This window comes from Haemaphysalis longicornis, unplaced genomic scaffold (assembly GCF_048455015.1).
Source record: "Haemaphysalis longicornis isolate Haplotype H1 unplaced genomic scaffold, Haemaphysalis longicornis Haplotype H1 scaffold_10, whole genome shotgun sequence".
Classification (NCBI taxonomy): Eukaryota; Metazoa; Arthropoda; class Arachnida; order Ixodida; family Ixodidae; genus Haemaphysalis; species Haemaphysalis longicornis.
The window spans coordinates 42,396,709-42,422,508 of NW_027526204.1; the positions used below are offsets into that span (position 1 = coordinate 42,396,709).

The following is a 25,800-nucleotide window of genomic DNA, read 5'->3' on the forward strand; positions in this document are numbered from 1 at the left end:
ACGTGTCATTTTCACACCTCTGCCAGTAACTGTAATGCCAGTCGCAAGTGCACGCAACGAATATTCTTTGCGTAGTGGAATCAGTCTTAAATTGAAGTAAATGCGAAGCAGACAGAAAATAAGTGCATGATCGATGTGTTGGGAGTGTTGCAAAACACGTTGTTCGTTTAACAGTTTCTGTTTGGACGGGGGTTGCACCTTTCTCCCACCCGTACTCAGGAATCGGCCACTTCTTGCGTACTTTTATCTTAAAACGGCAAACCCACAAAGGCTGGTCGAATATTGTTAGAGTAATACATAAACATTTCAACACATCTCAACGGATGGCAGCGATTTTGACCGTGTGGGGCTTCATTTTCGTTGTACTTGAGAGCTGCAAAACGAAGGTTATCAGTTCTCGCGTACGCGCACCCTTTCACAAGGAATTTCTCAATTTCGCTGACTCTGCCACTTCAGGGGAAACGCAGGCAGACAAAATAACGTGATTTGGTTACAGACGTGGCAATAAAACGACAAAAAGGCCAAGCTAAGAAGAAAATGGACGAGACACATCTGCTCTGCCCAGGCGCTGTTGAAATTAAAAAAGGACACCTCTTGATTGGCTTGCCGAAAGAACATCACGTCAACATCTGAAACACGAATTCCTGAAGACAACGCCACTAAAACGTGCACAGCCAGACGTCGGTCATATAAGCACCGCTGGCGGGGAACGCAGCTGCAGGTGCAGCACAAAAAAGGCACAGGAGACGGAAGACATAGAATGAGTATCTCGGTGCCTGTCTAGTAGTCTGGTCACGGCACTAGTCTTCTGTGGTGCGTGCAGGGAATATGTTAAGCACATTTGCAACCTTTCTCAAAACATTAGCTGCAAAGACTCTGTCGTGCGGTTAATGTACACAGTCTGTATACATAGTCACTGAATGATGTTATTTCCAACACTTTTGATGGCTGTCCATCTCAGTAGGAGAGCATGGCTCGTCGTTTATTCTACATTCCATCTGTAAATACTGTTTTTATTCGCTTTATGTTACGAAGAAACAATGTTGCTATCCTTATTCGCACGTCAGCACTGCCGAGCACCAAAAATCGAACAGCGAAAAGGCCAATGGAACCCAAATCAACAATGGTGTTCTATTATCTATACGGCGGCTGTCGGCGTCGTATTGCATTGCAGCGGAGCTGTCAGACTGGCGCGGTATGATCCACGGTGGCATTTGTCGTCGCAGCTTAAGCGTTGATAAGTCGAGACTCAAACTGAGCGGTTCTATTCATGCTGGAGCTCCCACGCAGAAGCAGCTCGGGTAGGAGCTGCGCAGCTGCGATCATCGTTCTGTGGCGTGAAGACGAGGCATGATCAAGTGCCGAGTCGGCACCTGGTCATGCTCGCTGTTGCCTGACGCGTTCCTGGTGGGTTCGTGTGCCTGACTGGTCTAGCAATGTGTTTTTTGTGAATATCAGGACCAAGTTGATGCTCACAGGATAATTCGAAAAAGGAACCTATACCAGGTGTGTTGAGTTGGAGCGGAATCCTCTCAGCCACAAAGGAAAACGCATTTTGTTCTGTATTCCCGCCATGAATTGTCTATTATAGTCCACAGGTGAGACCTAATCCGCGTCTGTCATGTCGTGTCGTATCGTTGGGCTTGTTTTTAGCACGTTTCATCGGACCATGTTTCAGAGTGTTGAAGCCTCATAGGAGGATGAAACTATGGGGTTTGGCTATCATTTTGACTCTAAGAAACAGGGTAGGTGAAGTCTAGAGACTGTTGGGGAGAACTTTACATATTGGTGATAAAAATGCCAGTGAGCGTTTACGTGAGAGGAGTGATCTCTAACATACGCGCCCAATGAAGCGAGAGAATGCGCACTTTTGCTGTGAGTGACTGATGAACGAGAATGGCGGTACGTGGGGTGTGAGGGAATGCATGTAATGCAGTTGGGGAGATACGCATGACGTGTTTCTGTTCATTGCAGGTCAATAAAGCGGGTGTGTGGACCTGAATAAGAGGTGTGATCTGGTGCCGTGTACTGTTCATCGCAACAAGCGACATTACCGTCGTGTAAGTCATTCTGTGTTCCGGACATGGAGGTGGCCGTTGCTTGGAATGACTGGTTTGGCTATGTTGCGGTACCTGGCTTATGAATAGGTGGTCTCAATGGCTGATTGAAAGGTGGTACGAGCCTGGGCCGTACGCTCTTCCAAGTTTTAATATCTGTTGCCGCAGGTGACGTATAGTTGTGCATGGAACATACCGAGCCGGATTCCAATGTGATTTTGGAGGGTAGATGAAGGTTACGGGTGTTTGTAGGGGGCAAGTCGTGACCTGGAAGGGTTTGGACTGTGGAAGCGTAAGGAAATTTTTTGAGGTGTGCGTTTTCCCGTGAAGGGTGACTCTGGCGGGTGGGGGGATACAGGAGCAAAAAACAGAGACAGCTTGAATGAAACTCAAGAGATGCATGGCGTTGGGAAGAGAGAATGCCTTCTGAGCAGTGGGATGTATTCGGACAGTGCTGGAGCAGCGCTCCTTCTTGGTCCGCGGTCGGCAGGTAACTCAGCTGTCTGCTGGAATTCTGAGAGGCGCGTTTGCTGAGGCGCGTGGGTGGAGCGAATGTGGTGCTTGTAGTCTTTGGAAAAATTGATTAGTTAACGAGACGTCGTTTGGCACAAACAACCTATTTATTTCAAGGTTCTACACGGAACAACTTCAGTACGGGCTTCTCGTTTCATTTCAGTTCGCGGTATTTTGCTGTCCTTCGGTTTATTTACTAGTTTTGGGCTGCTTTTCCCCCAGTGGCAAGTGTCGGCTGACTGGAGCAAGTTGTTCGTGTTGAGCTTCGGTTTCGTTTTTACAGACATTCCCGGCCCCAAAGTGACGGGGGTCCGTTTTCTCTAATGTAACGGTATTTAAAATGTGTACAATTGCTTTATCAGTCTTTTGGGCGTTGACCTGCTGGGTATTCTCAGGTGGCACGACCGGATCCTTCCACCCCACCCCGGGAACACGTTTTTTATTCTTGTGAGGCTTCAACGTTGCCGAGGTGGTTGAGGGTCTCGAAGCAGAACCAACTCCGGAACCACAAGGATTTCTCCTTGGTGTTCTTTTCGGTGGAGTAGATTTCGCAGTGATGAAAAGTGTCCTTGGTTTATATATGCTCGAAGGCTTTATTACCAACGTTATTCGGGCGCAAAGATTGTGCAGACTGAGGTAAACGTTGTCGTATCTCATTAGCACACTTAGTAGCGTCGTCGGTATTTTGCGCGTCAGGAAAAGGAAGGAGAGTAGTTCCGATCCTCCGCCTAATCATAGAGGTGAGTTAACCGTGTGGAGATCAGCACTGCCTCTACTTGTCAAACCACTGTTGCTAGCTAATCGAATGAAAACAATCTGGAGTCAATTATTTTTCAGCGCAAGTTTTTCGGATACGATGAGACTTTCATAGGATCCACGTTTTCGCAACTGACGCTCAACTCTGAATTTTCATAGAATGGGGGCGTTTGCGATTAAATTTGTTGGTGCGGGATTATGTATCGGCTTACAGAGCTGCGAAAGTTCTGTTTGCTTTTCTGAAAGGCATGGCGTTTTCCCTGTAAATGACTCGATGGACTCCTCTTCTTGATATAAATCACAGAGTTCGATTAAGAGTGATTCAGTGGACACGTCCTTTACGAGCTCTAAACGAACAACTCTGGTTATGGCACACAAGATGAATGTCGGAACGACTCCTGCATTTCACGCGTTTCTTTGACCAGTAGAACTCCGGCATAGTCGGCTTCCGTCACTTCAAATGGCTGTGCCTCAGTGGAAGTGGCGCGATTACCTCAGTGGCTGGACGAGCATTGAACCTCTGACATATTCGCACGCCTTGATCATTTTTTTTCAACTAGTTCATGGGCGCACTGCGTAAAATTTCTTTCAGCTGTGCAATACTCCCGCACTCCTCCTCGCAGCACCTGGAGGTGAGATCGACAAGGGACTAGTTCTCCTTACCGGTGGCCCGCTTGTTAACATGATAAGAGAGAGATAGACAAAGAGAAACTTTAATGATAGCTGAAGAGGTCAGCCCCACTAACGATAGGAATGCTCTTCGGGATGTGACTTTGTGCTGCAAAGTCATACTTCTCACTTTTCTTGTGGGTGCCCGAGATTCGGAGTACAGCTCCATTGTTCAAAAACGCGGAAAAATCCCAGAGCGATGATTCACTGGGTAAGCGTTCGGCCTTGTGCATGTATACAATTTCTCGTAGCAGCTGTGCTTGCCTTATCCATTATTTCTCGGTTCATCGAGTTCGTCGGTCGTCAGCGAGCCAGGTGCATAGCTGCTATGGCTTAACCTGTGAACTTATCTCAGACGTCTTGCTGTTGCGCGGAAAAGTCTCATTGCTTCTTTGTATCGTGTTATGTCTAAACTGTCGGGGCTAGGGAGCTCGTAGCCTTGGCAGCTGCCGGAACCCTTCTTTATCCTATTGCCGTGGAGATATCGCTGGATGATGAGTGATTTGTCTCGAAACTCTCGGTTATCTCTACCTTCCTAGGTCCTTTGCACCCTACGGAACTGTCGACGATCTCCTGACTGCTGAATCCTTGGGTCATGTGGTGAGCTGGATTTCCGGATCCAGGACAGTGTCACCAAATGGATAATTTGTGATGCGATGTATCTCGGTGAACCGATTCTACATAAAATGCTTCCACTGAGACGGTTCGCCGTTCGCCCAGTGTAAGGCATTTGTCAAGTCTGTCCACAAGTATGTGTCCTGCCATAGGGATAGCATCAGCAAACGCATGTAGCACTGCTTTCTGTGGGAATCCATTTTTACCTGCACGGTAGCAACGCTGCAGACGCACACGCCCCCGCCCGCGCAGTAAGGTTGCAAACTGAACGACCATTGCAGGCCGTTGAATTCACAACCGTGCTGCGCCCCCTTCATGTCTAAATCCCGCGGTAGCACTTATTACCGTTCTACGGTGCGTTGCCGGAAATCTTTGAATAGAGCTTTGGCTCTAACGCTGAATTGGGACATACGTCCGAGCGGATCATACCACCGAGCTTCTGTTTTTAGCACTGTTCTTTTAGTAGTTGGTACAGGATTGGGGTGCACTCCTGGTCGGTGTGAATGTTAACCTGGCGCTTATAGGTTTGCATAATAATCCCAACACCTTGAGAGCACCCGAGAAGTATCCTAGGTGCTCCACATCATGACCGTTGCGGATTTCTTCAGTCACTTTGCTGTTCGTGTCCAATTTCTGCAATTTTATGGAGGCAGCATCTTGCCATCGCAAGGATAGGCATGATAAGCCTCGTCAGGAGAGTAGGAAGAAAAAGGGTGCTGTTCTCATGGTTTATAAAAGATTGCTAACCGTGTACACCTGAAGGTAGCACTTAAAGCTCCCCACAAGCTCATGAAATTTGCAAAAAAGACTAGCAAGACAGGTGCATTAAACCTTCGGTGACACATTCAGCAACGTTTGCAGTACGTCCCGTCTGTTGAACGGGTCTTTTATGGCGTTCCGCAAAAAAGATGGCACTCAGTCTACGTGGATCAAACAACCAGGTGCTTATTTGACCGATTTAGGCAGCACGACAAAAACGTTTGGAGCGGCACTGATGGTTTTCTAGCCATGCATTGCAAATTTTGCGAGTGAAAACCACAGATTGACATGTAGGATGTGGCACGAAAGAGGAGAATTTAAATTGCGCGAGGCATTATGGAAGCACATGAGATTGAGAGGATAGGTAGCAAACGCGTAAGCTGCGCGTCAATCAGGTTGCCCCAAAAACATCTTGATTTTGTAGCTAACATGTGATGTACATCGGATACGACATAACACGGTATTTTCAAAGATTGTGCCAAATGCAGGAACGCTTTTTGATAATGTGGTTTTTTTTTGCTGTCTGTTTATGGTCAGCATCTCGTATTTTTTGTTAACATGATGGCGCATATATAAACTTAGTTAAAAGACAGCGCTCGCACCTTCGCTTCAAGTGTATTTGTTGTTTTTCGCGATGTATCTATTTAAAAATTGATCGGAAACTGAGCACAGAAAGCTGAGCTTGAACTTAAGCCATACATTTCAAATTTGGCCGACTCGGGTTATTAAGGGATTCATTTGAAGTGTATAAATCAAATATATTAAAATTTTAAGAAACGCGACTGCAACTCCGTAATGGCTGCTAATTGATCGCCAATAATGTTTTATTTATAATTTGTGTGACATTTTAAATAAATAGCTCATCGAAAATTTTCTACATAAACATTAAGAAAATTTAGAGCATTTTATTGAGCAATCTATACAACAAGTTTAATAACCAGCTGATAGCATTTTCAGTAAACACGCTGCTAACGGCCTCTTTCATTTTCATGCAACATAAGCAAATACTCTCTTCGATTCCCAATGGTTGGCGTTGGTAGTGGTTTTGATGCAATAACGACTGAGAATGTAGTACGATTTTGTATTCTTCGCATAGCTGCTTTCAGGGCATAATGCCGCGAACATCTCCTTCTATTTTGTTTACTTACGTGTTTTGTTGTCAGCGTATGGTAGCGCCCGGCTCTCTTTCTGTTTCCCAAGCGAAGCGCGTGTTTCATTGTCTTTCTTTTGTATGCCGCACCGGCTCTCTTATTTCCAAAAAAAAAGAGTGTTTTGACCTATCATCACTGGATTGAACTAATCCTATTTGGTCTCCAGTTTTCTCGTTGTAGTTCTAATGTTCCAGAAACAATCAGACGGAAAGATAGAACCCGCGCCATCGATTTGCCGACAATCATCTCTGCAGGTCACGTTGTTGACCGCTGTTGGTGTACTCTGGTGTATTCACCGGTTGTGTATTCCTTGCTTTCTTACGGAGAAGAAGTTGGTTCAACTAAACTTTTGTTCTTTGAAAAAACCTTCCTCATCCCTGGCCACGTGAAAATACATAATCTCGAGTTGCATATATAATTTGGTTAAGAAATTATTCCCTGCCTTTTTTTGTTTTCTGTAATATTACCTTGTTGCTGAACTTCACCAGGATGTACTGCCTTTACTGACGCGCACCCAAAGGCACAAGGACTGTTGTTCAAGCCTGTCAGCCTGGGAATGTATTCAATCGCTTGAACACTAGCTTTAGCCCTTTTAAGTTTCACGTTTTGCTTGTTGTTTGTGATGAGCAAGTTGTTCGAGCAGTCAAGAACCGTCACCACTTGGTAAATCACCGCGAAATACCGTTATTGCTGTATACTGAGGGGTTGTCAAATTGAAAAAAATGGATTTCCTGGCATGCTTGGCAAGATGAGTACAAAGTTTCCAACTTTACTTTATCCATCGCCTGGAAAGAGAGTTTCAGCACGGGGAACCTGCGAAGTAGCGACTGGACGGAGGTTCAGATAAAACGTGAGAAAAAGACAAAAAGCAAGAACAGCTGCAGTTTTCCGGCTCATCGCAGTTATTTCAGAAGTGTTTACTCCAGGTTATTGAATGTCGTGCAATGAATCGCCGGATAGCTGATATTCTGGGCAAATGCTTGCGGTATGCGTGGTGTTGCGTTTAGAATATCAGTCTCTCAGGTTTTGCAGCCGCGGTAACTATCATACTGGAATGTAGGGTGAGTAAATCTAAAAAGCAATATTACAACAAAATATTTATATTTCTGCAAAAAAGTGCGTAGTGTTCATATAAAAATGAAGTAATTGCTGCGTACAAAATGTTACTTTCTGCAGTTGTTTCAGTAAGTTCCAGCGTGGTCGATTTTCTGAGCGTGAAAACTAGGGCGCAAAAGGAATAAACAAGATCAGCTGCTTTGTAATAGTTGCTGCCGGCCGTACGGCTCTTGCCCGCAAAATATATTCTTTTTTCTAGTCTGTTCGCAGGACGTGCAATGGGTCTGGTGGGTGGCCTCCACACGAGAAAAGGATTCGTTCTGCTCCTTCTCTCCGGCTTACTGCTGCTGCTGCCGTTTCTGAGGTAGGGAGCTTTTGTTTTCTATCTCCTCGTAAAGTCTGCAGCAACTGATATAGTTCTAGCTGTGTGAATTTCGTTCGAGTGAGTAACTGAGTATAAATTTATTGAACGAGCTTTTAAAAGATAATAGAAAATTACACCATTAAATATCTGCTAGTGCTTTGGTTCCTGCAAGTGGTCAATTTTAGGAAAGACAAGAAACAGGAGGTATTCTGGAAGTCTCTATGCTTACTTGGCGCGGAATATTTGTCATGCAACCAGCTGGCGTTGAAACGATAGCTTCGTAGCTTCAGCAACGGCTCATTTTGAATAATTCACGCACTTTCATGCAGCAAGAATAAACGGCCCATTACGCAAAAAAGCCGGCGTCGACATGGGCTGCCAGCTACACTCAGATACAACCACGGTGATACAACTGATGAACGAGAATGGAAGTCGCCTTAAACATGAAGCCTAATCTTCTTTTAAATACGCGCTCACGTTCACATCCGGTCCCGTGGCTTCAGTGGAGTGATACGCTACATAAGCTTTTGCCGGTCTTAACTTGTATCCTAGTAACGCAAGCTCCTGCTGGCAACGACGAGTTCCATAGTCCCTGCGTCAGAAAAGATACAGAAATAAAAGGAGTGCCCCATGGGCGGCGAATGGGGGTGTGCGGGGGCATAAAGTTCGCATTGGCCACGGCGCGTACTGTGACTGTGAACACAATACGAAAAAATGGAGCGAGGCTTTCGATTGGATACTGAGCAGCGTCGGAATCTTCCGGCCTGACGTTAGGTTTAACGTTATGCTGTGATGTGCGACGTCTTAAATCTGTAATCGTGATTTCACGTACAATGAGGTTGACGTTCGTTGCAACGTCGTTAGCCTGAACGTCTACGTTAGAGCAAACATAGGCCTAACAAGGGCAGTTGGGCAGGCTTCTTAGGTATAGTAAAGGAGAAAAGGGAAAGGGAGGATGATGGTGAGATGACCATGTTGCAGTACGCCTCCTGCCGAGCATCGTACCTCCGCCCATGCCTTATTCAGGTGCACCCAGCAGAAGCGATTTAAAGGGAAATTAAGGGAGTAAATAAACTCCATCTTTCCAAGCACTCGTAGTCCGGTGTGCCTTCTTTTGAAGCTGTTGCTAAGGCTTACTGCGCCCAGGCTCTGCGCGCATCACGGGTGTGGCAACAGTTTTGGTATTCTATACTCGCGGATTGCTGTTCGGGGAGTCCATGCGTCCGCTATCCAATAAAGTAAGGGGTGAACATTGAGAGGCTTAAAAGGCGAACTTTAATTAGGAGAAAGGAACTGGAAAAAAATGTACCATTGATGAAAAAAATAACTGGCCGCCATCTGGCCCTGCGAAAGCAGACGTCCAGGAAAGCTGTTGTAATCCACTACAAATGGTGACGGAAGAGGCTATGAAATGGTCGCTTGTGCTCTGCTAGTGTCACTAGATATGAGTACATAAAATCGGCGCTCTTTTCTCTTATTGTTTTGTGTCGCCGCCATGATTATTGGCCAGTTCACATTAAATGACATTTATCTACACTGCGATGGTTCATAGGCGCCGCCATTTTGTTGTTTATGCGTTTTGGTCGGCCAACTGGGATAGGCTTAGCTAGTCCTCCCTGCTGTGCGGCTGCGCGCGACTGACGTCGTTCCAAATGCGAATCAAAGATAACGCAAGATAACTTGGACGTGTTTCCAAAGATACGGCAAATGCGGAGTTCTGGTTTAGCCTGACGCATGCGCTCGGCGTCTTCGGCAAGAACTGCTCAATTTAGTGACACTGGTCCTGTCTAGCTTTCAAAGGTAATGTGCTAACAAACTTTACCAGATTATGGTTCCGCATGAGGGGATTCCATTGTTCACATGCGCCTTTTTATTCATAATGCGGTTTTGATGCTTGGTTTACGGTTTTCTTAAAGGAATTCTGAGCTCTATGCTGTATGCCTGAATGGCTTGACGCGTGTGATTGGCGTCTTAGGCCTTTGCACCTCGGGGTTTTTGCCCACGGAGAGCGTTTTTGCCCTCGATGATGAAACCGTTGGGGGGCGGTGTAGAGGTGTACAGATTTACGTAAACCGCTTTTCTTTCTGTTCGAGAGCGCAGCCTGGCTCGAAGTCCACAGTTTTGTGTAGTTTGGCTGCGGATCGGTGAATGTGCGTGCAGAACAGCCGGCAGTTTCGTTTGGGGAGGTGGTGCACGTAAGCGCATGATATTGAAAACACCGTCTGAATTGCCCCACGCGGGAATCCCCACTAATTGTGCTTCATTTTCAGAATCCCGGTTATCCCGATGCCCGGACAAGTTTGCATCGTGCATGTTGCCTCGCGCCGAAAGTCCCGGTCTTTAAGTGCCGCACTCATAATCTGAGCCAATGGCACCCTAAGCTTCTTTCCTTCGTTCTTTTTTTCCTTTATAATCATTCTGTGGCGAATATGGAAGGCGAAGTAAAGATGGTGAGGAGAAGGGAAGAAAAGAGTACGTTGACTGACGTTGCTGGCTCGTCCTCTTTAAGCTCATGTCGTGAAATTATAGCTAAGTAATATTAGTATATAGCCATGTATGAATAATATTTGTATAACCATGTATATAGCCATTTAACTTATAGCCATGTATGAAGGACGCATATTTTGCTTTTTCCGTTCGATGAACATCACTAGCAAAGTTTGTTTGGGGCTGAATGTTGCGCTCACTTAACCCGGCTGTGGCCCGAGTGCGGTGCCACTCCAAGGGACATCAGTAACAACTGGTTTTGGGTGCCACTCGTTAACGCCACGGACACGGGCATGACGATGTTCCGCACGTGGTCACCACTTCTACAGCACTGGTCTTGAACTCCATCCTATTTAGACCATGTGTCCGAAGTCGCGCTAGTGCGGGTAAAATGCACGCCATTGCAGTGCTAGGTAAGGGTGAGATTAATGCAAATAAAGCGATTTGGAAGACAGGTTTCTTCCATTTTACGCTGTGGAAACGCCGTTTTGCCTCCTCCGCTGTTTCCTTGAGATGGTCGTCGAACAATATCTTACTATTTGCAGAAAATTAGGGGACCTAAACTGACAATTGTTTGGTTCGGGAAAACTGGCAGCAGGGCCTTTGGCACGCGGAGATTTGGACGCGGGGCATGTGATACAAGGGGCCAATGTCGCGGACCTTTTGCGACGGGTTTTCGTCTTACAGGACAGGCGTGATACACCACCTTCGGTAAAGAATATTATTGCTTTCGTACTCACAGCTCATAGAAAAGATGAGGTGCCCTAGGAATTTTTCTGAGCGTTTACGCGAAAATGCAGAGTGGAATAATTTGGAGTTTGTGGGTTTGAAGCCGTGAGTCTTACGGAACTCGCTATGAGAGAAGGGCAAAGGAGGAGAGACAGAAATATTTGGCATGACAGTACTTAAACAAAAGCGTTTGGGCCTGAAATTACCATTTTGAGAAAAGGGACTGCTGACGTGGCATGAACGTCTTTTAAAAACTCGGCCCACAAATACCCACGAGGGAGGGCGCATTCGCTAAAATATTAGTACGCAGGTAGCGTGTTGGGCTATGCTTCAACTAAAATAAACCATAGACATTGCCGCACGGCAGCACACAACAGGCAATACTCGTTAATGTGGGCAACATTCGCAGTGCACGACGTCCCGAAAACAAACGTTCGCTTGCTTAGGCGGCTCCGCGTAGCTTGAGAGCGTGATATTTTATTTTGCTGAAGCCTGCAAACGTCTCTCTTTGCGACAGGCTGTGGGCGACGCAGCCCGAGTCCGAGGCTCCAAAGGGCTGCGGATCCTCTGTTCTGTTTCCTCGCCGCACGGTGTGCTTCCTCAAGACGCACAAGTGTGCCAGCTCCGCGGTGCAGAACCTGCTGATGCGCTACGGAGACAGCCACGACCTGCGTTTCGTGCTGCCATCATGGTCAAACTACTTGGGCTTCACGGAACTATTCAACCGCTCCATGGCGGCCGGCCACCCGCCCTTCGACATGCTCGCCCACCACGCACGCTTCAACGAAAGCGAAATGCGTGCCGTGCTGGGGCCCGATCCGGTCTTCATCACCATCGTGAGAGAGCCGGCCACCCTATTCGAGTCACTCTACTCGTACTACGATTTCGAGGTACGTCCGGAAGCATCATCTGTGTGAGGCAATGCTATGTGTACTTTTATTCTTGGGACCTTCTCTGCAGCTCTGTAACGTGGGAGCTGCAGTTCGCCTTTGTTACTGCTCTTTCTTCCTCTTCTCTTTATTTGTACCGTTTACGTTGTATTTGAATACGAGTTTACCGTAACGATTTTCTTTTCACATCTATTTTTCTTTGCCAACTTTGCTAGCACAATTTCCGTGCTTAGAACGTTCCTTGTTTGCCTTCTCGCTGTTTTACCCATAATGTCCAACATTTGCCACTTACCATATACCTGTACTCACCCCTCACCCCCTCTGGCATTGCAAGCCCTGTCACTAGCAGGGCTGGTTTCGCCAGTTGCCTTGAAGAGCCCTCTCTCTTCTTATGTATAAACGGTACGGGGCACCTACTTTAGGTACATACGGAAACAAATATGTATAATTTGTTTATTCCATTTCATTTCCTCGCCATTCCTTTTTTCTATGGTGCTCAGTCATTCTGTCTTTCCTTGATCGCAGTATGTAGTTTATTACCGCAGCACAAGACAATTCTGTACAGTAGTGATTGCACACTGCCGCATGCATCAATGCTTGCGTAAGACGAGTAAAGAGCTATTCAAAGCCGGTTGGGATCCGAAGAAAATAATTCACAACCTGTCTAAAATTTTCCATTTCGTCTTTCTATCTAGCTGTGGTTTTCCAGTGAGTGTCGGCAGCAATCGCAATACTCCCATTCAGGAGAGCAGTGAAACATCAAAAAGGCTTAGCGCTCGGGCTACTCCGTATTTGATAATTCTATTTGCAGCGCACGAAAAAAAAAACATACGGACAGACAATGCGGTAATAGGCGTTAGCATCGAACTAAATTGCCATTAAACGGAGGGAGAATGTGTATGTCTGTAGGACAGAAGTGAATAGATACACGTACAATTACACAATCAGCGTAAGTAAGGCCACAACACGTGTGTTCGTGGTACAATGGCCAGTTTTAGGTGCGAAACCTTAAAGGCTCCGGCAATCAATATCTCTTGTCGGCGTCGTCGTTCCATGTAGTCACGGTACTTAAACACCAGGACACTCCCTTTTAACCGCGTCGCGCTAGAACGTAACGCCTACTAAATGAATGCGCCGGGATAGTCGTTTTCCAACGCCTCGCACTAGAACGCTTCGTGCATCAAAGACACAAGACTTCTACAGCAAAACTGTATACCTCTACCCACAACGACTTCATCTCCCTGGGCAAAAACGCCAAAGCGCCAAGAACACGCTTATTCACTACAGGCTTCAACCCTCTCCACGTTCTCGTTATAGGAGATGGCTCGGGATTGTTTTCAAAAACGCAACCCTTTTTATTTTGAAACTATCTACGTCGTGCGGACACACGAAAAATATGCATTTGTGCCTCAGCCTCATCCACTTTCTCAAGCGTGCATTCATAAAAAAAAATACGGCAGAGTTGCGAACTACGCTGCGTAACCGCATTCGCTACACTGATTAGAGAAGTGTCCGATATTTCATTTCTGTACATTGTCATGGTTCTGGCGTGGCCTGGAGTTATTGAACTTTACCGTCTGTCCCACATGTTACTGTTTTATCCTGTTTGAATGGGCAAGTGTCCTTGCATAGCCGTGCCAGATTTAGTGGTGCAGGCATGACCACCCGTTGTCCTGCCTTTTGCCGAATAATTTCTCTATAATTGTGTATGTGCTACTATAGAAATGCGCGATGTGGCATAGGTTTTATTCCCGTATTGTCTGGTCATGTTTTTTAAATGTGCTGGAAATACAACCATGAAAAATGTTTTCTGCAGGGTAGAAATAACTCTTAGCGGACCTTAGCGAACTCATAGCACAGTATAGCAGTAGGTGGAGGTTGGTAATTTTTTTAATGTATGACCTCGTTTGTGTAGGAGAAAGCATTGTGGTCTATAATGAAGGTAGTATTTTGCCATTTTTTATAGACGGAAAGAATTGCAACATATGCATTAGTTCGTGTCCCAGAGTTAACAAAACCCATGCACATTCCATGTACGTTCGTTCGCAGTGAACAGGAAGTTTCAGTAGTGACCTAAAGCGCACTGCCTGTACCTAGGGTGCTTAAGTAACGTTGGGGCGTGCCACAAAGGAAACATTTTGGCATCGACGTTACAATATGTCGACGCGTGCACAATTCCGCGCGAAGCATGTCGGGCAGTACAAGGCTTGGGGTGATTTCCTGAGAAGTGACATGAAACATTGGCCCTTTGGCGCACTTTTTTTACTTTTGTTCTGTAGTATTGCGATAGATATATCACAATAGCTTAAGAAGAGCATGGTCGTAGTCAGCGTAGTTTCAAGGTGTCAGATTTGTAATGGCGCCACGTTATGTGACGTTATTTCTCCTGAGGGTACCTGAGCTTTTAGCTAATTCAGTAAGATAACCAAACAGCCTATCGCATGTTTATTATGGATAAAATGTTTTCGGGGATATTAGAAGGGATTCCGAAGTAGTGTACGTATTGTTTTAATTGAAATTGCATATTCTGACGCTTCCAGCGTGTTACGCGCCTGAATCTCGAGCAGCTTGAAAGGGCCCGGAGGAACCAGTCGCTGAGCGGTCTACTGAAGAATTTGACGCGGAAGCAAACCAAACTAAATCTAGGCTTCAACCAGATGAGCTTCGATCTTGGACTGGAGCCAGACCAATTCGGCAATGAGTCGACTGTGCGGGGTTTCGTTCAGCGCATGGACGCCACCTTTGACCTTGTTATGGTGGCTGAGAGGATGAACGAATCACTTGTGCTGTTGCGAGACCTGCTGTGCTGGAGCCTCGATGACGTGGTGCTGTTCAGGCTCAACGCTCGCCAGGTACGTACCGTGCCCGTCAAGACCCCTGCAAGCGTTGAACGCTTTTACCTCATCGTGAAAACTATTTGGTGCGAAAGCTTGCCGCAGTGAAAGCTTGCTGCAACGATGGTTTCGTGCTATGTAAATAACTTAAAATCAAGTGAAGGGGAACACGGGGAGCAGACCGCCAAAACTGGCCCAGGGAGCCATTGACTGGCACAATGCAAAAAACGCGTCGCGTTTTAGCGTTTTTTTAATTTTACAGATTTTTTATGAGATTCACGTCGTCTATGCGTGCAACCTCCACACAAATTTAGAGGGCTGTGAGGAATGTTATTCGGTGGGAAGAACAAGCATATCCCTTGCTAATACACTCCAAAAAAATGGTGTGGTAGTTTCTTCCTAAACGGACTGTGATGTATCACTAGTTGTGCTATAAAGGGAGCTACGTCGCTATTTTAGCGGAGGGAGCACCGTTTCTTCGTTCAGCCAAAATGGCCTACGGTATACAAGCGCTCTCAGTGGGAGGCTCGTTGTCTTGTGAATATGTATATCTCCCCGCTGGGAGGCTGCGCGTATAGTGAACACCGCGTACGTAAAGTGATAGTGCATGCTAATAGGGATGTGTTTGAATACTTCAAGTGGCATTTTTGAGCACTAAAAGGATCACTGTCAGCCATAGCGTAAGAATGTATTGTTGCACCATGCTGTCGGCAGGGTTCATTTGTGGTGACATCTCATTTGTGGTTCTTGAAAAAAAAAACGATCGTTCATAGACCCTGCTGTCAGTTGATTGCTTCACTTAACAAGGTATGGGTACCAGCTAGTTGATACTCCTTCATAACTCCGTTTAGCGCAACAAAGCAGACACAGGAAGCGGAAAACAAGGACAAGCGCCAGTGTTTTCTTTGCTTCGCTTAAAGGGCTGGTGAAGAGCTTTTCAAAAAAAATTCGTTGGGGGCATTACTTTGTGGTTTTCTTGACGCTGAATTCGAAAAACATGTTTATTTTATGTGTAAATACACCCAAACCATCTTTTTTCGTCAAAATAAACGACGCCTGCCCGGCGGCGCGGTCAGAGCGCTGGCTGCCTTTCAGGATTGGCCGGCTGCAGATGACGTCATATTCGGAAGTGCCGGCGCTGCCGTGACCGCTCGGCCTGAATATCTCATCGATCTCATTCTGTTCCCGTTCAGATACGGGCCAGAAGGACCTCCGGTGAATGGAGGGTTCACACAATCTTTCATTAGAATATTAGAGCCTGAGGGAAGTATAAGCGCAACAAGTTCGCTCGCGGTGAGCTTGAGAAATAGGTTCTCCCCCGACGTCTCATGGCCGACTTATGCTTCTCTGCTGCAGGGAAGTTGTGCAGATATTGGTTCGCCGCTTTTACCACCAGCGCTAGTCACAACTCCTGGCACATTTTTTCGACACACCATCATCCCCTTCTTCGCATGTGCGACTTTGTTTTTGCATTCGGGCAGGCGGTACAACAAGCTGTGTGCAGCGGCCTGCGATGCGTACAAGCAGCAGCTAGCGGGCGGCCGGTCGCTGCGTCGCGCGGAGGTGCTGGTGCCGGGTCACTGCGCGGCCGGTCAGCGGAACGTGTCAGTGCTGCACAAACGCAGTTTTAGAATAGGAGAACCGAACTGTTGTGGTCACCCGAAAGGTAGCGGAACCAAAACGCAGCACACTTGTCGCTGACGAACTTTAGAAAAACACCTTCCCGAACAGCTCCAGCCAGCTTCGGTTGCACGGATCGCCTCGGAGGTTGGGAACTTTATGCTTAGCACCGAGACCGATATTTGGTCCCTGCTACCACTACAATCGCAAATGACTATCCTTAAAACAGTTTTTCACCGCACTATCATCCCATTTCTCGCGTGCGAACCTTATTTTCACGTTGGTAGTCATTCTAGCCATCGGTGCTATGTTCATTCTTGCGCGCAGGTAACGCCATCCGTCGGCCTCTCGCCGCATCTCGTGCTCGGGCAGGTTGCTGTTGCTGCCGACGACGCGCTGCGCGACCGGTCGGCGCTCCGCAACGCGATACAAATTCGATCACCTCTTTCAAAATCACTTTGGATGACAATCCCTAGCACAATTTTTCACCACACTATTCATCCACTCTCTCGCACGGTCACTTGCTTTTGGCGACGGCCTTGATTCTGGCCGGCAGCGAAGAGCGGTCGCTGCCGCGGCATGCGTGGTGCGTGCGAGCCGTTTCGTGCGCCGTACGGGAATGCACGACCGGCGAGTGTGCGGAGCGCTTCCGCGCGCAGAAAACGCTTCATGCTTCCAGCTTTCTTGATTTCTTCTTAAAATCTAGCTACTCAGCTCAGTTTCCGTCACAGCCAACAACGTCGATCGGCAAAACGAGCAAGAAGTTCGCGAAGCCCTGAGCGCTGTGGTCCCACGAATTTTTTAATCCCCTTATAATTATGGGTCAGGACCTAGGGGTACCTGCATATTTGTTCGAGCCAGTCTCTTCGCGTATGAAGCACAGAGCACCCGACGACACGGCCGGCCCTGCGACTACTCGTGAAGGCAATGTAGTAGCCACGGGCGCTCGGGTAGGAAATCTCGTATCTAGGAGTCGCTTTAGGAAAGCACACAGTAGCATTACGGTTGAAAATCGACGCGCTAGCAACTCTACACAATTGAGATTAATAAAGGGCACATTGCACGTCTGCTTAATTCGGAACTTCGCTGAGAAACCTGGGACACAGCGAAGCGTCGGCGCACGCCGCTGGCCGTCTTCCGATAATGACACTACTTCCGGTCGCTGCCTCTCGGTTTCTCGCTCTTCCGGCGGCACAGCCGCGAGCGGTGGGTGGGGCGTCGGGTCAACTTTATCGACGAATATCTCAGTCCCCAAGCGAGATATGACGAAATTTTTTTACAGTCATAAACTATCCAACATACTAATTGTAAAAAACAAACATTTACCCACTTTCAAAACCACTTCACCAGCCCTTTAACGAAGCTGTTGTTGTTTAACACCAGAGGTTCATTGAAGGTCCATTATTCTTGCTTCAAATTTTTTCTAGTGGCAGAAAAATGAAAAGAAATAATTACAAGACTAGCCCAACCGCTTTCGGCTAGGCACACATACACACGCACCACTTACCCCAATGAAACATAACCACCATGCCACAAACATACCACAGCAGAAACGATCCAAACTGACACACACTAAAAATGCGAGACCGTAATTGTACATTCGACTTCGGTGCAGCTCATTTATATACACCCGTCTATTGTCAGATGCCGACGCTGAAGTGAGGCCTACCTCTTATTGCATGTTTACAAGACTGGGCATTTAAATTTCGAAAATAGAATAGCTTTAAAATAAGACCTTAGCGCTAGCACATATCTTCTTTTTAATTTATAGTTAGAAGCTGTAACCACACAGTACGGATAAATGCAATTGGTTGCAAAAAGTGGGCGAGGATTGGCCCGCGCAGAGTGCGGTGACTGCCTTGGGTGATGGACGCGTTACTCCGGGTGGACAGTCGTACGTCAGCGCAAACAGGGCGGAGTGCCGGTGGCGGTTGTTTTGAATTACTGTGGGCGGTCAAGACACCCCGCCGGCCAGATTAGGCTTTGTATAGTGAACGACATGCGATGAGCGCCGTTATAAGGGGCACGTGCAGCTGTCTGTGGTAAAAAATTATTCGCACAAAATTCGCTCATTTCATGCATGTGGCACTTAGTTCGAGAAAATCAAAACACGGGGAAAGTGGTTGCCAGTGGTTGACGCCGCTGGCTGGCGCTTGTTCGGAACCGCGAGCAACAATGTTTCTCGCCGTAGAGAGTGAGAAGGAATGGCCCGTAAAGAGCAACGTATCTCCACACCTGGTACCTGTGGTTCCGATGGCCCGGTTGATCTAATGAAGAAACTGCGGGGCTCGAGGGACGAACAGTGAAAGTTGCTCCCTTTTCCTACCTTTTTTCTTAAAGTGTAATAATGTTGGGATTGGAAAAAAGTATCAAACTTCCAAGTAGCTCGTTTTATGGTATTGATGCGCGTGATACAAGCCTACCGGAATTGAATAGCCACTTTGATTAAGGATTGCTTTAGCAAGGTTGTAGAGCAGAAACTCGCTGAGAAGTAGTTAGCAAATATATATAAAAAACTTTCCTCACTCTTCTCGTGGGATAACTCTGTATTAGACATCTGGTAATAAGAGTTTAAGTAATAAGCTAGACTAGGTAAAGCTTGTGGTACATTGCGCATAAGAATCAATTCTTTCATCAAATGCGCTGCACAAACGGTTCTACGCGCAGCCAGTAGGACGTCTTATCTGCACGACATCACAGGTGACATACCTGAAAGGTCATGGGCAAGTGATAATATGGAGTACAATATGGCTTCATAATTTTGAGATACACCAACTGCTGCAAGAAACTTTAAAACTGTTTTCTTAAAACTGTATTGCGAGCACCTTGCATCGTTGGTAGGAGAGATAGAAAAGCAGTGCCTGAAGGTATTTTGGCGCTGTTTTGTTCGTTTTCTATTTCGAAACCGTGATTCTATCTATACGCTTACGAATTTCTTATCAAAATATCAGGTTTTCTGGTATGGGCCTCGTGCGCTTGTATGGTGGCGCCAGTGATGTGCTGTGTTCAGCGCCATCTTGCGGGCAACGGAGGCATAATTTCTGAAGTCCGTGAGCAAACGATGTCCGGAGGATAGTATTCCGCGCAGTACGATTATTAGAAGAGAAAAAAGAAATGACCACTATTCTGTTGCAATGCGATACGAACAGCCAAACGGTACTTTATTAAATAGAATATGGTTCGCAAAGGCGACAGGAAAGCGATGCATCACACAAAAAACAGTTTTATACAAGCGCGGGATTGTCTCCGCGCAGCGCGCGGTTGCGCGGTCACGCTGTCATTTCGCAACGGCTTCCACTGAACACCAGCAGCGCCGCCTAAATAAAAGATAAAAATAAAAAGACGGGAGCCCGCGATGTTACCAAGAGAACGAGAGGAGTGCAGGAGTGTGCGTCTGTGTGTGCATCGCCTCCCGGAAGCGATAATGTATGTGTGAGGGAGGGTGTGATCGCTCCAGCAGTGGAAAATTTTTTGTGGGGCCGCCGGCCCCCGAAGAGCATGAAATAACGGCATAACGTCCCAACGACGCCATCAATGCCTTGGTTGCTGTGGTCGCTTCGGTGGATTTAATTTATTGAGCCTTAGATCAGAACGGCTGGGTTAGAACTGCTGGCATAACCAAGCAGTTGGCGGACAGCTTATTGTGAGGAGAAGACCGACTACGCGACTTCATGGTGCTTACAGAAGCGAATTTCTCCCGTGTATACACTCCACTGTGCCTTGTACATGTCATGAAGTGATTTGATGTGTTGTGTGTGCGACATCGCGGCGAAAGGTTTGTGTGTATATTGCGACACCAAGGATAAGCGGCTTCAAGAGCCCGAAGATTCAGGTTTGTAGAGGCAGCTATTTGAAAATGCCAACTGCTTGAGTAAACTCTACCTCAAACTGCTGAAACTACGATGAGTTCGTTGGATGGCCTCATAAAAATATCGCAATGCTTTTGAAGTGCTTTCATAGGTTTATAAATGCGTACTTAATATGCGAATAATTTTGGACGTAGATGCGCGAGACGAGGCTTTCATGAAAGCCCCCAAACGTTTATATTACCTTGTTTATGGCTCGACATAGACACGGGCACAGATATGGTAGATCGCACAACAGGAGCTTTAATTGTGCACGAATGATTCCTCTCGCATTCGGAGTGCCCTTGATAAAATAAGACCATTTTGAATAATAGAGATTGTTTCAAAGCTGACAGAGTTGTACGTGATGTTTGTGTGACTACGCTGGCATGACTACATGCCAGCGTGAATAGTTGTGCTGGTGCAATTTATCTTTGTCAGCAAAAATATTTTGCGCAACAAGCACCACTTGAACTCGTTTTTCAAACGCAAACTACAAGTTGTACATGTTTGAGATATTTGAGAGTCCTTTCAATAAAAGTGTAGATGCGAGTCTCCGAACTGTGGCTGGTGTGTCCATCTGTTTACGGTTGTGTCGCAGTGTAGCGTTAATATTTACGTTTGTGTTTTCATTTTAAAGCTTCATATTTTGCTGGTATGACTACGTACAATTCAAGCATGCATATCCGTGGGTTGTTCCATGTATTTACTGATGCGTGCACAGATGCGTGCACACCAAAGGCTATTTGAGGCGCTACAAAAATATGCCCTGGATACACGGCATATATATATTTTTTTTTTGCAGCGGTCTTACGCCAAGTAGCGTGCACATACGCAAATGCATTTATGGATCTGTTCTTTTTATTTATTTTCGGGTACTATGTGCTTCGTGAACGTCGGCGTCGCAGGCAGCTGATCCGTGTACTGTCGTCTGCTTTTATTGGAGAAGGGGCGCTTTCTAAATTATTTCGCTTGTATTCCCGCACAACTCGTCAGCGTAATATTTCTATTATAACAATTGTGAATTAAAAAAACGTGGTAATTGTTGTATACTTATTTCACGGTTGTTGTTTAAATTAAGCCGCGTAGCGAACTGCTATATATGTTTATTTTGTTCTTCAGAAAAAATTTCGCCGCCGCTCCCAGGTGGCGCCACAAGTTTATTTGAAACTGCAGTGCACGAGGCCCATAGTCGGTAGACGCGAACTTGAAGCTCCATGTAAAGAAAAAAGGAAGTAAAAATTGTTAATTTTCCCTAATTACACCTTTGGGAACACAAAGGTAACTATATCTCCCCATTATTCTAGACTATCTACGAGCGTGAAACATATGAGCTCACGTAAAAAACTTCACGAAGGCTTGCACTCAGGCGCAAGACTTGAATGGCGAATCTGTTTAGCCGATCATTGATGGACACAAAGTTGGGTTTTAGTATCGTTGTGGTCTGGCGGTGGACGTCGGCTGCATGAAATTTTGAAAACCGTATGTCGAGCAAGGCGAGAGAGAGCTCGTCGTTTTAGCGGAAGTTTTCGTACAGCACTCTGCAAGCGCGACTTATCGTCTCTAGTGGATTATTTGCACACCAAGCCTCTCGAAGCGCAACCTCTTTCTAGGCCGTGCGAACTATCCGCCACCGGGCCATGTGGGGTTACTGAACACCTACAGCAGCTTCGACAATCAAGTCGTGGCGGTTCTATGGCACAGAGCACACGCGCACAACGACACAAGGACGAACGAATGAGGGGCATACGCTACGACGTGTCTTTCTCGTTTCGAGCAAGTGTGGCCAAAATACGGGGAATGCTGGAGTCCTTTTGAGGCGAATGTTTAGGCCATGCGCTCGAGGCACGCGGCGAACGCTTTAGTTGTTGTCAATATTGGCCAGTCTCCCTAAGTGGGTATCCGTAGCTTGAGGAAGGTGCCGTCAAGACACGGGTGAACGACCGATCAGCAGTGTATTTGTATTTTTAACCGCTGACACCACATGCAAACGATTTGCTCAAGAGCTTCGCTGTTAAACGAAAACGGCCAAAATACTGAATCAACTTTATATTTCATTATGTCATAAAAATTCCACTGCACGTGCCATACCTATTTGATCTACGCCAAGAAATAAAAAAAAAAGCTAGTGTCAACACCCACGTCCTCCTTCGACATCACCAAATAACATTAAGCACGCCGCAGAGCGAAATGAAGGTTTTATATTCAGGAGACATTGCGTGGTCTTCGGTGAACAAAAGTATTTACCAGGCGTCAGCTTTCCGATAGAAGTGTCATTCGTAAGTCGTACTTTGTCATTTATTCACATCTTCCAGACAGTTTTATTACTCTGTTGCTAGAATAGTGACTAATTGTGGGGACTTTTCTTTCATTTTTTTCATGTAGTGCGCATTACCGCATCCGTTGCATCCATTACAACGATAGGCACGGTGTCGCAACTAGTGGCTTATTTATGGTCTGTCTTTAAAATATTTATTTTACTTTAGTTGACTGTTTTACGCTTCTTTAATGTTACTCTTTGCCTAAATTAATGTTGGCATATAAAATAAGTGCAGGTTTATGGTCCTGCTGTAGCACAAGGATGAGATTTTATGACGAGTTTGTTTATTTTGAATTCGTCTTCCTGACAGAGGTTGTCAATGGGAGCTGTAATAGTGGAGTCTATTCTATCAGTGATATATTTACGGCGTGAAATACTGCGATAAGTTATTAAACAGAATGCGCATGCTGTTTTTATGAATGCCAAATGTTTCGCGCGTGTAAAGTGTGCATATGCTAATTGAAATTGCTTTGCAGATGTGGTTGATCTGATACGTAAACCTTTGGTTAGTATGAAGCTCCGTTCGTAAAAGTGCAGTGCCTGTGGAAGAGCAATTCTTCAAAGAACAAAGATGAAAAGTGCCTCTATGGTTATTGATAGTGCAGCTGTGTTCAGCAGATTGTGCCAACAATGAGGCGACCAAGGCAAGGTAAAGTCATTAGAACAGGCTCAGAAAACCCCCACTGACAACGCTTTATTAACGCATATTTGCTATGCAACCGGATAAGTCGGAAAGACATGGATGCTTAGTAGTTTTTCGCAGGAAGGCACCAACCATAGATTCTGAGCACACCCTCATGGGTGAAGGCTCTGCATTGGAGTTACACATGTCAGGGAAGGAAACGGGCCACAAAGAAGTATGTGCGCTTTCCGTACAGGATTCCTGGGGTTCTAGACAAAATCCTAGGATTGTTTCCAGCGCAGGTCACCAAGATTAAAACGTCAGGGGGGAGGGGGGTTCTGAAGCCTTATATTACTCCCATCGCTACGCCCATGCTGTGAAGGTCTTGGTGTACATGCAGTAGCACACAGAAGTGGCGCACCAGGACGTCTCACCTCACAACAGCATCATGCTGTTAGATCTGCCATCCTCCCGCAGGAACGCTCTACTGAAACACGGCCGGCCGAAGATGGTCCTATAATATTCGTTCACCTGTGTTGTGTTCAGTGCTTTCTGCTGTCGGGGGAAGAAGGCAGATAACTCGCAAGTCCATTAGGTGCTGAATAAGGCCATTCATAAAAAATACCATTGAAATGAACAAAAACTGAATCAAACAGACCAGAATGAGGGAAGACGAAATGGTTCAACGAAGAAATCTTTCTAAAGTGTTTTTGGGAGAAAACAGCTGTCGGTGAAGGAGCTGAAGCTGTATTCAATTGCAATGAGAATATTGGTACGTGGCTGGAGAACAGATGAAACAAACCATGCTTGAATAAGTGATATATTTATAAGATGAGGCAGACAGACCGGCACACAAAGAAGTTTTATTGAGGTCCTGAGAGACTACGTTGGGACATCCCCCGGAGGGGGATCTTTTTCGTATCGAGCCGCTCCCACGTAGGGACAGGAAAGCCGCGGCCCTCCTTCCTTTTGGATGACCTCTAGAGAGCCTACAAGATGAGACGACCCATTTACAGTTGGCCATAATGGAGCCCGTGCTGGCTGCGTTGCGTACGCAGCTTCTTCTCCTTCAATGATGTGGGTGCGGTGAAGACACGATTGAGAGGATAATTAATAGTTGAAAAGTTCTTGCCACCGTAGATGAACATGGAGGGTTTGGTGAGCAGAGGCTTCAGAACAGTGATGCCTGGCGATTTCAGGGAACTGGGTAGGGGATCGGTGTCGCCGCCTCCTTAGATAACGGATGGTAACGTCACCAGGTCTCGGCGGGTCATTGGCTGAGGAAACGGCGCTTGGCATGGTCAACGTTTGACTCACCGGGCTAGGGCGGGACGCTGCGATCTAAGAAGCTTGGAGGGATCGCAGTAGCCGAGACAGGGCGAATCTTCGGTACATGATGAGATGTACCTCGCAGCTCCTCCACACAAGACCGATTTACAGGTTATGCACAGAGACTAATCTATTTACAAATCGTTTACAACTCATATACAGGCAGGGCAGCTAGATCATTCGGATTGTGCACGCGCTAGTCCGACCGAGCACCTTTATACTCCTCCGCGGCAGGCTAGTACTGATGCCGTCCCACACAACCATGTCAACTTAGCGGATTGCACCCCTCGCATGGGGTGTCTCGACACTAATCAGTGATCTATTTTTTCGGGTACGCGGCGTCCTGTGGCATATATGTCCCCCACAGGAAGCGCAGCGACTCAATGCTGAGATGCTATGGCAATGGAGCCGTGTCATGTCGGTAGTGCAGTTTTAGGTGAACGACGTGGACCATTTCACTTTGAGGAGTTGATTCAGAGCTGGAAGAGACGACGGGGGTGATCTTATACTTAACGTCCGTTACTTGACGGAGCCCCCTGTAAAAGGCGGCATAGGAAAAAATCAGCTTTTAATAGAGTACCACGCGACGAGGCGGACACCGTTCCCGACGCGGTGACGTTCATCATAGTGGTCCTTCTGGCTGCCTTGAGCAGCGAGGTAGGAACGGGCAAGCTTACCGTCTTCATCGGCGCGAGTGCTGGCTTCGAGGGCATAGTCGGTGCACGGGTGTGATCGAGACGTCGAAGGGTATTGAGAAACATGGTGAGTTTTCTTCCGTAATGAAGGTAAAAGGGCATGAAAACAATCTTTTTCTCGTGCTTACGTGGACACTGCGTCGAAGCGTATGCTAATAACTGACGGTATAAAATCACGGGCAAGAGAGAGAGAGAAACTCTTTATTAAAGAGGAAAGTGCAGAGAGGTTTGCCGACATCAGTTCGCCGGCATGCTACTCTGCGGGGAAAGGAGGAGAGGGAAAAAGGTAGTAGGTGTAGTGAAGAAAAGGAGAGTAGTAGCAGTGAAAAAAAATAAAATATGATCCTTCTTCAGGGTATGCAGTTCAAAGGCTCTTGAGATGGAGGAACGACTACAATTTCGTCGACGCACCAATGTCCTGAAGGAATTCGAATAGCGCGGACAAGATTTTGCGCTGAGCGGAGGGAGAGGGCCATGGTCCAAGTAGCA

The 25,800-nt window shown here is 46.5% G+C and overlaps 1 protein-coding gene across 2 annotated transcripts in view; it reads left to right on the forward strand.

Annotated features, from left to right (window-relative positions):
- Window positions 1–1,231: 1,231 nt before the first annotated feature.
- Window positions 1,232–25,800, forward strand: part of LOC144158409 (galactosylceramide sulfotransferase-like) — a 45,956-nt gene continuing 21,387 nt past the window's right edge. Inside the window, exons 1-5 of one of the 2 annotated variants that reach the window (XM_077689282.1) lie at window positions 1,232–1,506; window positions 1,975–2,060; window positions 7,836–7,940; window positions 11,674–12,046; window positions 14,587–14,898. In XM_077689282.1, coding sequence (XP_077545408.1) covers window positions 7,855–7,940; window positions 11,674–12,046; window positions 14,587–14,898 — 771 coding nt within the window. In that variant the 5' untranslated portion in view covers window positions 1,232–1,506; window positions 1,975–2,060; window positions 7,836–7,854. The remainder of the gene's footprint in view (window positions 1,507–1,974; window positions 2,061–7,835; window positions 7,941–11,673; window positions 12,047–14,586; window positions 14,899–25,800) is intronic. The other variant, XM_077689283.1, reaches the window with a different exon arrangement.